The sequence below is a fragment of the Rhagoletis pomonella genome, unplaced genomic scaffold, assembly GCF_013731165.1.
Source record: "Rhagoletis pomonella isolate Grant_MI unplaced genomic scaffold, Rhpom_1.0 Rhpom_scaffold_00005, whole genome shotgun sequence".
In the NCBI taxonomy this organism is placed as follows: domain Eukaryota; kingdom Metazoa; phylum Arthropoda; class Insecta; order Diptera; family Tephritidae; genus Rhagoletis; species Rhagoletis pomonella.
The window spans coordinates 37,350,671-37,363,712 of NW_023458559.1; the positions used below are offsets into that span (position 1 = coordinate 37,350,671).

At 36.2% G+C, this 13,042-nt stretch overlaps 1 protein-coding gene across 1 annotated transcript; it reads left to right on the forward strand.

Annotated features, from left to right (window-relative positions):
- The first annotated feature begins 1,659 nt into the window (after positions 1 to 1,659).
- LOC118738892 (solute carrier family 22 member 3-like) lies at positions 1,660 to 12,470 on the forward strand. Its single transcript, XM_036469917.1, has 6 exons — positions 1,660 to 2,075; positions 8,285 to 8,546; positions 8,617 to 8,720; positions 8,803 to 9,572; positions 9,666 to 9,847; positions 12,128 to 12,470. The coding sequence occupies exons 1-6, from the start codon at positions 1,825 to 1,827 to the stop codon at positions 12,317 to 12,319; spliced, it is 1,761 nt and encodes a 586-aa protein (XP_036325810.1). The 5' UTR covers positions 1,660 to 1,824; the 3' UTR covers positions 12,320 to 12,470.
- The last annotated feature ends 572 nt before the right edge of the window (positions 12,471 to 13,042 follow it).

A 13,042-nucleotide genomic window follows, 5' to 3' on the forward strand; every position in this document is an offset into this window, starting at 1 on the left:
ATTGCAAATATTAAAAAAAAAACACTGTTCGCAAACATATTCTGTTGAGTGTATGTATTATTACTATGTGTGCATTATAACAGTTTCAGTCCCCTGCAGTGAAAAGCCAAACTAGTTAGAAAAAATACTAGTTCATTAACTAGTATGTGCCTACCAGTTCGACAATTTCGAAGAACTTAGGCGATCAGCGACATCTGCCTTTGAATTGCCAAAGCCAAAAATAAAATGCAATTAATTCTTACAAATGTCGGCTGTGGCGTCACGTGAAGACTACTGGTTCTGGTTCTGAAATCGCAGGTTCGAGGCCGCTTGGAGGTGGTTAAGATTTTTAAATTAAATAAATGTAAGTAAAAATAATTTATTTAATTTATAAATAAATAACAAATTTGAAAATCTAATTGCGTTGCAAAAAAAAAACATTTAGGAAGAAATATAAAAACAAAGAAATTAAACAAAAATATTTTTTTTTATTAAATTAAAAAATTACAATAAACAGCATAAACAAAAAAATTAACTTATAAAAAATAAAAATAAAATAAAAAATTTTACCTGCGCCAGGATTTGAACCTGGGACCTCAGGCTTACCACGCGAGTGCTCTTCTCTGCCGGCCATTGTGACTGCTGGAGCTTCGCGAGCAAAAAGGCACACTTATGCTTTGCACGGGGCATGAATTGGTAGACTATCTCATCAACTGGTATGATGCTACTAGTATTTATACTAGTAGTACTAGTATTTATACTAGTAGATGCTGATGCATAGCCTGACAATTGACATCTCGTAGGACATCGCAATGTTAAAAATACCAGTCGCTAACATTGAAAAAGGATAGAACGTGAACTAGTTCGGCTGAAACGCAAACCGGTAGAATTCTAGTTCACAACTAGTAGCTTTCCCTGCAGGGTCTTTATAGGAGGTCCTACGCCCGCTTTTACTCCCCATCTTCATATATAATACGCGTAGGGATTTTTTGTCCAGGTCATGAGATCTGCAAAGTTGGCTCGAATTTCAAAAATTAGGTGTAAAATTTAAGTGCTTGGCCTGTAGATGTGCAATAAGGCTTTAGGAGGAGACTGGATCAGATTAGCTTTAAAAAATTAGTTTTTATAGGGAGATACAAATACAAATGTACTGAAAAAATAGACACAAACCAGTTCACTAAAATAACATAAAGATCAATGCCCGGCAAATTACATAACGAAGCTATTAAAGTTCGAATTAGCGGCATGACTTTAATTACACTCACTATCAGTAGTAGTGCTTCTAATCATAATATCCATATAACAAACCTAAAATATCGTCAAACTTTAAGATAGGCTTGATTAGGTAATCAACGCAAAACTTAAAAACAAATTTAAAAAGTCTGATATCTAAAATTAAATAATCAAACTCATTATAGCTCAAATATTGTTCATGAGCGGTCACTTCATTTTCACAGAAACTCTGTAATCGATGCCTTTTAAGTGAACTCGCATGTGAGCTGCAGCACCTGCTCCCAAAAAAAAAACAAACACCAAAGGCTGATTCGAATAGCGATACAGTTATCAATTACGTGAGAACCCGAGACACAGGAGATAAGCATTCGCGGCGCAATGGACTAACAATCTGTTGATTTTGAAACATTCTTGTCAATCAGTTGATATTTAGTTAAGCATGTAGCATGAGTAAAGTCAAAAATATCGCCACGCACATGTAGACCAAACGGATAAGTCGTAACATACGCGAACGCTAAAGAAATCAATTCAAGCGGAATTGAACGAATATATACTTACATAAATTACAATTAAGAATGTACATAGTTGGTTTTCTAGTTAGAAAGTACTAAAATGGATCCAAATGTGAATCACAAAAACCTTTACGATTTACCACCCACCCGGGCAAATACGCGGACACATATCGAGGTTGCCGCTGTTTATGAAAATGATAAAGAAGACTCGACTTTGGATGATATACTCGTGCGAATTGGTCAATTTGGACCCTTTCAGCTGAGCGTTCTTTCGCTAATTTGTGTGGCGATGTTATTTAGTGCAATCTTCTCGATTACATATGTTTTTACGGCGAGTAGTGTGGTACACAGGTATGATGAAAAATATGCAAAGATAATTAAAATTGTATGAAACTATATAGCTTGCGCAAAAAAATAGTTAGTACATGGCTATATACATACCTATGCACATATATGTATAAGTAATACTAGTATTCACGCTATCGACACGTGTTCTATTTTTATTTAATATCGGGTGGTATGGGTATTTAAGTAACTAGTTCACTTCCATCAAGCCACTTTTCGGGAAAATGCGCGGTCTTAACCCGAAAAGTGTGCGATTCTGGGGTTGTACATACGTCCGATTTACCTGTGTCCAGGTTACAGAGGAAATGAGAACTTGAGCCGCGGCTGGCCACAAGATTATTACTCACGCACACTGCTTCAGTGTAAGCGAACTGGATTTAAAGCGAAAAATTAATTAGTTTTGTCGCTACACAGGCCCTTTTGAGAGTCGAGAGCAGACTTTTATAGTAAATTTTATATGTTTGCCTGGATACATCATTTATACACCGAAATGGTGGGCAGAGTTATTTGCGATATTTCCTCTGACCCCCTGGAGTCAAAAGATGGGTCCACTTGTCCCACTTTTCGAACATTTTGTAGGCACAAGTATGCGCGATCACCAACGGGTAATAGATCTAGCGATCTCCAATACGAGGATTTGCCAGCCATTGTAGCTCTGGTGATTTCACGACAAAGCTGGTTAAGCAGTTCAGAGCTCTTTCGAAAAGAATTAGTAAAAACAGTAAGTGCGCCTGGGCCACACTAGAGAAGTGAAGCTTTCGTTACATGCATATGTATCTAGTTTGTCACATAACTAGGGATGGCAAAAAATAAAATAATCGATTAATTAATCATATGATTAACCACAAGCCAAAAAAAAAAATAATTGCAATTATTGAGAAATAATCGATTTATCGAATTTTTAAATGCACTTTTTTACAGTGAGTATTCATAGAAACACTTTTCCATAAAAAATTTGTAATTCTCTTGTTAGTTTGCGTTTTGTTGTTAAGCGGTTACGTTTCTCGGTGGCTGTGGCACCAGTTTTTGAAAAAAGGCGCTCAGCAGGCACCGAGGTAACTAATCTTAAGTTTTGGGTAAACAGTTTTCATTTCCTCCCAAGCGCCAACGACATTCCGCTTTAGTTGTAGGACTTGACAATTTAAATAAAATCTCATTTCATCTTGTGGGTGGCCCAAATCATAACCTTTTCGCCCTCGTTTGTGTAAAAGAGATTTATGAGGGGCCTAAAGATCGAACTCATTTTCTACTGATTCTAGTGACGACTCGCTACCCGTTTCCATAAGATCATCTCCGCCCATTATTGCATTTCGCAAGAACTTTATGACTGAGGCCAATGCAAACGGATCTTTGAAATTAATTTTTTTTAAACTAGGATCGAGTAAAGTTAATGCTGGCAAAAAAGAATGTTTGATGGATAGATTTCAGGCAACTACAAAATTTATGTTTCTTGAAAACATTTTTACGATTATTTTACAATTAATCGATTAATGGAACACAAAACTACGATACAATTAAATCGTAAATTGGACAAAAATAATCGATTAATTTAATCAAATAATTAATCGCTGCCATCCCTAGCCATAACCAATGTACAAACATATGTAATACATATGTACATACAAATACATCAGCTTTTGCTTAAGGTTATATTTTAGTCGTTTTTCTATCTAGATCCCTACCTCTATCCTGTTCGTTCTAATTACATTTACATATGTTATTCTATTTTCCTTTATTTTATTTTTATCTTTATACTCCATCGATAACAAAATCGATAGTATCTAACATCCATCAAAATATCGCTAACAAAACCGATAAAAATATCGATAACTAATTCGGTAACAAATGCGATAACAATATCGATACAAAATCGAAAAAAAATCGATAAAAAAATATCGACAAGAAAATCGATAAAATATCGATTGAAAAATCGATGAAAATATCGATAACAATTTCGATAATAATATCGATAGAAAATCGGTAACAATATAGATATAAAATATCGATAACAAAATCGATAAAAATATCGATATTATCAACATATGTATATCGGTAATAAAATCGATAAAAATTTCAATGACAAAATCTTTGAAAATATCGATTATTATATCGATAAGTTCCGAGAATACCGCAAAATTTCTAAAATCCCGAAATAGTTCCCAGATTGAGTCTCTGTGTCTCTATCTATGTCCTTTTCTCTATAATTATTTTAATCTTTCTTCCTCTATCTTTATCATTACTTTTATCGGTATCCTCATCCTCATCTTTTTCTTTATATTTGTCTTGGTTTTTACTTCTATGTTTATCATTTTCTTCATCTTTATATTCCCCTTCACCTTTGCCCCTACATAAGTAAAGTGTTTAAATGTACATACCTTGATCTTCGTTTTTGCCTTTATCTTTACGCATCTTTGTTTTTGTTTTTATTTTTACTTTTGCCTTTATCCTTTTCTTTATCTATGTACGTACTCACCTTAACTTTCATTATTGTATTAATCGAAGTATTATTCTTTAACCTTTTATAACAAGTTTTTATTAAATTAATACCATGTGCATAAACTCAAGAAGCACTTGTTTCAGCCCCAACCATTTTCGTGTGCAATTTCCGTTGCACTATTTCCGTGTGCAATTTCCGTTAAATTTGCCAATTTACTCCCAACCAACCAACCGCCAGTAAAGAAGTTTCACTTCAGAGGTTCAAAGTAGACACAATTTGCCTCCCTGGCCTTCGTAGTATTCACGGAAAGGAGGCGGCTGATTAGTTAGTCAGATAGGGTAGGTCGGCTGCTTTATCGAAGAGTAGAATGGCGAAAATTGAGGTCACATCTGTGTTTAGCTAAGTCCTAACTCCACGAAAGTGGTCCTCCTGCTATTTAACATACGCCGTCATCGATTCGCCACTTCGCTGCTTGATATGTTTGAGTTCCGGTCGCTTAACGAAAAATTTTGCATGTGAAAGCAACAATAAAGTTAGCTAGCACAGATAGACGATAGCGAGTTTGGTTGTACCTCATTGAGTTCGTTCGTTTCGTCACTCGCTAACTGATGGTGAATCGATGGCGGCTATATTTAACTATCGCTTCAGTTTCAGCAATAGGCAGTTATAGGCAGCCGTCAGAACCAATAACCTAGTTCCCACTGGCCAGTAAGAATGGCGATGGGTCTTGTCGCGCCAGCCTAGGGCTTCGCAAACAGTTTCAGCAGTCTCTTCAGATCATACTTGGACCAAACCCAGACGCCATACAATAATAGGTTCCATGCTTGACGAAAAATTAGGAGGTGGCCTTCTTAGGGCAAGAATGCACTATTCGGGTGATTTTATCAGAGAAGTCTGCCTGAACTAAATAATCGGCGGACTGAACACTCAGAGAGGATGCACTTTATAAGCTTCTCATACGTTCCGCATCTCCTGCAAATTTTATCATATGCTGCACACATATTTCTAGCTACCTTGCAGCCAAATAATTTGGTCCACACCTTCTACATATGCTTGCCGGATCGAATTCGTGCTCATTTTCTAATGGCGCGACTGCTGAAATAGGGTCTTCCTTGCAAGGCCTGTCGCTTTTCTCGTTTTCAATGAAGCCCGTGTGCCCTCTAACCCAGTACCAGTACCGACGTGCTTTCGTATCATCTGTATCTGTATCTACCACACTTCTTGTGAATGTGCTTTTCGATAACAATGCATTTATCACAGCGGTCGATATAGAAATTTACTCGGTTTTTATTCGAAATACTACTGCTACCGCTCGTTGGCTGTAATTTATTCAGTCTATGCAAATAGGTTTATACTTTCCAAGACATACATTGCGTGTATTTACATGCGCAATTATTTACAGGTAATTCTCATAAATTGTATCTTTCTAGCACTACATACATTGTATATCACTTATTGTAGTTTAAAATTGCAGTAAAAAAATATGATATTTAGGTTCCTCCAAAACGGATGAAAACACAAAAAAATAACGTCGGTATCTTCATCTCATTAAGTTAAGAAGTTTTACAGACTTAATAAACTGTCTTTCTTTTGCATATTTACTCGTAAATATAAGTTCTCATATTTTAGTTTGAGTTACGATGCGAGCTACAAAATCATTAACCGAACACTCTGAGAAGGGGTCATCTGCATATGTATGTATATCCCCACTTATCGAAATGGTGATCTCTATGTCAAGATCAGACCATGATAGGGTGAAGTAGCTAAGAGCAGAGCATAGGTTATTGTACAGTCACAAATAGTGTGATCTGGAATGTTGGTTAGGGCACGATCCGCAGTTATAGTCAGAATGCTTTCCGTTAGCATAAAGCATAATGTAGGAGTACCTGAGCAATAGGCCAAAAATAGAAACTGAGAATAGTTAGAAGCAGCTGAAGAAATCGACTCAAAAGTCGATGGCAGAGGCTATTGGTAGACCGGCGGATACAGGAAGGACTTAAATATCCGCTAAGCATTGCCAACGGTCACACCTCTGCTAGCCGCTAGTAGTTATAATAGGGGAGAAAAATGGACAAGGAAGGAATTAACCAGAGGATATAGTGTACTCGATTCAAACTCAGAACTCGGCTGCATACGCATCTAGGCAACCTTAGCACAGGCACATATTAATACAGCTATGGACAAAGAGCAAGAGCGGGAAGAAGAAAAGGCCAAAACAAGCAAGGTGTGAAAGCTCTGTAACAAACCAAGACAGCAGTCAAAATGAAGCTACGCTTAGATGGAAAGGTTACTTTTACGTCTAAGTAGGGAGGCTGACCTGAACTGGGTCCTTGATGCTGTTGCAAAAGGCAGAGAGCATTTCTGGCACACTCGAAATATTGACGATGAGGCATCCTGCATTTGTCAACAAGATTGAAGAGAACGAAACGAAAAAACGTTAAAATTGGAACGTTCAGCGAAATATTAGAAACATGTTGCAAAACTTCTTCGTGCACAGAAACCTGCTATTTCTTTTGATCAGCCAAGAAGTTCCAGGAAGGTGATTAAGGTATGTCATGCAGCCAAAAGACAATTGATCATCGAGATGTTCGATCTGAATTTCTCTGATGGACAGATTAGGCCGGAACAATGAAAGCAGTTAGATAACAAATTCTGAGAAATAAATGTTCCTTGGATGGCGAACGAGCAAGACCAACTAACTTTTTTATAGAACGGGTGATTTTGGGCAAAACGATTCTTAAGTATAACAATGGTTTCCCATTTAAATGGCGCACGAGGTTCCCAGGAAATTAGATCGAGTATGGTGGAGCCTTGGGTTGATATAAGTAGCCGACGATTTCATGTTTGCCGAAAGCAAAATTCGAGAAAAACCCAAAGGTCATTCTGCTACTTTTCCCATGGATCAGAAGATGCGTAGGCAAGTCTGACGCCAACAGAGCTCGAAATCTGTTCCTTCAGATAAATGAGGAAGCCGAATACAAGTTCGTGTGTTCAGAAGTTAATCAGTATAAGACCCTCTGCGTTTGGTTTCTATAGACAAACTTAAGCATGGAGTCTCCTTCAAAATAATGTATGCCGCTAGCTTTCCTAAAAGGTAAAAATTGAGTGGTGGGATACTCTATTGGGAAGCTCAGTACAAACATTTTTGTAATAACAGCTAGGAACCCGATATCGAACAGAAAGTATCGATATGGTACTCATTTAAAGTATCGCATTAAAAATGTCGGGTACCCATTAATATCCAAAATCCAAAAGTTTATCTGAATATAGGTCTCGTATATAGGCCGCTGTGGTGTAATGGTTAGAATTGCACAAAGCTTGAAAATGAAAAACAGCTTCCCATTAAAACAAAATCGCCGTTCAGAGTCGACATAAAACTGTAGGGGCCCCTCTTGTGTCACAACACGCGCGACAAATCGGAGGAGAATCTTAGTCAAACACTAACATATTCTTGCCCTACAAGGCGAGGTTAGCTGTGTGACATTCTCTCGACTAAGATTTTGCATGGTTGGGTTAGATATATGGGGAACGGAGAGTCTGGAAAGTTGTCAGATAAGTAATCACTCCCACGTAAAAATGCTTGACTGAGTGCTTGGCGGAGTTTTCTGACCTACCACAAATCGAATCCTTTCAATTCCAATTCTGTGGTAACGGCTAGGGAATGAAAATATGACAGGCAAAAGGTCATTCAAACACTATTATGAACGACTTCATATTTTTTAAACCTTCAATATTTCATAACCTCTTTTTCATAAGAAAAAACTTTCTTGTCACGCAGATGTAAAATTGCAGAATGCGACACGGCTTCCAGCGCCTACGAAGAGTACTGGACACAATTCGGTATTCCTCCGAAAAGTAATGGACTGGACCAATGTAATCGCTTTGCGAGTAATTATACTATAAACCAAACAGTTTCTACGACACCTGCCGATGAGTCAATCGGATTGTGCTATGCGCACAATTTCGATAGCAGTAAAAAGGAGAGGTGTAAGGACAACGATTTCATATTTCGCGATAAGGAAGTGACGATAGCGAATGAGGTTTGTACCAACCCAAAAATAGAAAATAACTGCAAAAATAAGCAGCAAGTTTGTATTTTTTCGCAAATAGTTTGGTATTTACTGCGAAAACGAATGGAAGTTGGCCATGGTGGGCACAATTGGCAATCTGGGACAGTTCGTTGGCATACCCTTGGGCGGTGTCATATCAGATCGGTAAGAGTCGGCGGGTTTCTTCACCTGGAAGCAAATTTTAGGTTTTTATTTTATTATTTTTTCTACAACTATCTCCGCTCAGGTATGGCCGCCGCAACGCGCTCGCACTTGGCGGCTTCTTTAGCGCCTTCTTAGGACTAATACGCTCATTCACACCCAGCTACACTTCTTTTATAATTTTCGAATTCCTCGACAATATCGCCTCGAGTCCAATGTATCCGATATGCTTCATTTTGGGCGTTGAGTTAGTCGGTCCACAGCGGCGTGTGATCGCCTGTAGCATGATCACCATTTTCTATGCCATCGGCGAAATTCTACTAGCAGTTGTTGCAAAGTATTTTCAAAATTGGCGGCTTATCTTACGCATCGTTTACGTACCGGCGATAGTACTCATCAGCTATATTTGGATACTTCCGGAGAGCATACGTTGGCTGCTGAGTCAGGGTAAGGATGAGGATGCCAAAAATATACTACGACGCGCTGCCACGGTGAATAAACGCCAACTTTCCGATGATTCGCTGCACAAATTAATTTCAGCGAATCGTGAAAAGTTAGCAACAGCCACAGATGGTCGCTTTCCCATCAAGGAGGCATTCAAACAGCTCTCATGGCGCATCATAAATTGCTCTTTCAGTTGGATTGTCATTGTGTTGGTCTACTATGGCATCAGCTTAAATGCGGTGCTCCTGGATGGTGATAAATATAATAATTTCATGTTTATTTCATTAATCGAGTTACCCGGCTTCTTTTTGCCCTTTCTTATCATGGATCGCTTTGGCAGGCGATACTCGCTTTGCGCTACCATGTTGTTAAGTGGGATTTGTTGCTTGATAACAGCTTTTCTACCGGCAGGTAAGTAGATAAATAAATATAATAAAAATGTCTGGCTTATCGGTTGCTAACATAGTTTTTTGTTTGTTTTTTTTTTTGCTTTTATAATCTCAGATGATTTCGCGTGGCGCTTGACGTTCTTCCTAATGGGCAAGCTTATGATTACAGCCGCATTTCAAATATTGTATTTCTTCACATCGGAAATCTTTCCAACAAATATACGCAACAGTTTGCTCTCCTTCTGTTCGATGGTGGGCCGAGTGGGTTCAATGTTGGCGCCACAAACGCCTGTGCTGGTGAGTAGAAGATACATATCACGACGTTCAAAATGTTCGAAACCCTGCGCGAAAAAACACTCAGGTTTTCAATGAAGGTCCATTAGCTATTGTCATTCTCTTTATCCAAGCCTCGGCTCGAGGAACCATGCTGCGTTTATATGCGCTGAGCATAGGGCTTCTGATGTCTAAGTCAACAAGCAAATATAATAAGCAGTATGTAATGATGGGCTTGTCCCATTGTACGGCAGGATTTGTCCCTAGGTATGGAGACAAGAGAAGTAGCAGTACTGATCCACTTGTGTTTGATCCTACTTGAGCCATCGCCTTTCGTGAAAGCTCCATCCCATCGGTGTTGATAGAAGAAGGACAGCCACCGTGTCTGATATTGTTGTGTCGTGTGCTCAGGCAAGTCCGCACATGCTCTAATTCGTATGGGTCAATCCATGTTAAAATGGTCAATGGTTGGAATCGACCGTTTTTTATTTGGATCAGTTTTGGTCAAAACTTTTTTTTATCAGATATAAAAAAATTTTTAAAAATTTTCGAAAGTTTAAAATTTTACACTTTTTCCGGATTTTGCAAGTTTATCTTTTTGGATATCTCATCTGTTGCACAAATGGTTCTGATCTCGTTTGAGATTAAAAAATATATCTAAAAAACGTGCGAAAAAATAAATTACAGAATGTTGAAATTTTAAAAATCGTAAGAGCGAAAACTTAAATATAAGTTTGGCTCTTTTTTTTTATACAATACTTCTAAAAATCATAAAAGATATTGGAATGATAAAAATTATGTTTTTTTTTTAATTTTTTTAACTTTGAAACAAATTTTTTACGACTCTAAATTTAAATAAATTTCAATGCAATAAAATTGTTTAACATAACTTTATTTAAAATTAGCAAATAAATTCAAATTTCAAAAGTTTATATCTTAAAAAACACCGTCAGGTGAAGGTATTGTATAAAAAGCTCCCCAAAAATGTTTGTATCTAAGTTTTTGCTTTTACGATTTTTTAACTATCAAAATTCTGATTTTTTTTTTTCGATTTTCTTTATATATTTTATAGCCCTAAAACGAGTCAACGATCCACAAATTTTTATCTAAATTTCGAGCTTATTAACCGAAATTTTTTTTAATTTAGGCAGCTAATAAGATTATAAAATTATAGTAAAATTAGTGCAAGTTTTGAGGGGCTAAAAAATCGCATTGATTTTTAATATTTTTTTTTTTTTTTTGTTGACGGCGTTTTGAACTTTTTTTGAGGAGGAATATGCGCAAGACCTTTTGCAAAAAAAAACAACAAATAAAGTCAACGCCAGTTTTCTTAAATTTCGGTTTTTATATGAAAAAAAACCGAAAAAGCCATTAGCAAAAAAATTATTAAAAATCAATTCGCTTTTTTAGCCGCCCAAAACATACACTAGTTTTACTAAAATTTTATAATCCTGTTAACTGCATAACTAAACTGTTAAATGCATAATTTAAAAGAAATCTGGTTAAAAAGCTCGAAATTTAGATACAAATTTGTGGGATTTTTCTGAATTCTGTATAAGGTTTGAAAGTGTGATTTATGAAAAAATATCAAAGAAATTTTTGCTTAAAAGACATTGTAAATATTAAAAATCAATGCGCTTTTTTAGCCGCTCAAAACTTGCACTAGTTTACTAAAACTTTATAATCCTGTTAACTGCATAGCAAAAAAAAATTTAAAAAATTCTGGTTGAAAAAGCTCGAAATTTAGATAAAAATTTGTGGAGTTTTTCTGAATTCTGTATAAGGTTTGAAAGTTAATATTTTTTATATTTTTTGTTAAAGCATGATCCATATTTTTATAAAAAAGTAAAAAAAAATTACTTGAAAAACATTGTAAATATTAAAAACGACACACCATTCATAAATTTTTGACCGCCACTGTATCTATTTTCAATACCACATATTTTTAAACAATTATACGGGGAAACCAATTAACAGGGTTCAATTATGCGGGAAAATTCACATGGATATTTTATGCAATATCTTTTTACCGATAAGTTAATTCAAATAAGTGGGGAAATCAATTAACCGGGGGACAATTAAGCGGGGAATACTGTATGTCTTTATTTGAAGTGGTGCTAGTAACTAAGCAAATTTCGTCCCTATAAATTCCCAGAATATATCCAGCGTTCGATCTCAATTAATAAACTAAATACTTAGCTATATACATATGTACATAGTATGTATTTATTATTAATTTCCTTCTAAATTAAATATTTGTTGTGGTATTTGTTGAAGCAATATTTTTATATCTCATTTTTACAGGCTAAATTTCACGAAAATGCTCCAGCGATCTTGTTTGCTGTTTGTGCAATTATCAGCGGCCTTTTGGCGCTTTTCTTTCCCGAAACAACAAATATTGTGCTGCCAACAACAATGCATGATGCACATAATATAGGAGCTAAACAGCACAATGAGAAAACAAAAGTAAATTCGTGTAGAAATTTAAGTTCATGAAAATACGGACTAATTAATTTAAGTTTCCAGCTTTTTTCTATATCAATTAAAAGCTGTTAAGTTATTTCATTTTAATTTGCATACGAGTTCCTCAAAGCGCTTGTATTGTTTCCCTATTATGTGTGAAATAAAAAACATTAAAAAAATTTCTACCTTTTAAATGAGGACTGCATTTTCTGGTACAAAGCTCGGCCAAACACTAACATAAGTGTAAACGCCAATTTATTACTTTTTATTCTTCATCCATATCGGCACAGCATGTAACCGCGAAAAGAGGATTTGTAAGTAACTGAATTTATGGAACTTCATCGAGAAACAAATGAATTCATCACTTCTGAAGGATATCAGTTTGTAACCGCGGCGTCTACAGTGGAATCCAGTTAGAGACTTCGTGCCAAAAGAGGCGTTAGTATAATGGCAAAAATAAAACTAAAATTGCTAAACAGTTAAAGCCAAAAACATGGGAATAGTCCAGCTTTCCTAGGCTAGATTAGGTTGGATTGGCTGCCTGCATCACATTCTATCCAGAGATGGAAAATCAAATTTTCAAATTGTTTGAAGAAAAAATTGTACCTAACATCAGACGAATTTATCTAAAAAAATTATATGTCCATACATTTTGTGACATGAAATGTGTCACGGCAAATCTGTTAAGCCATACAAAATTACGACGAAAATCTGCCATGCCTGATATTGGGATTGACATTCTGTAACACTTCAAAT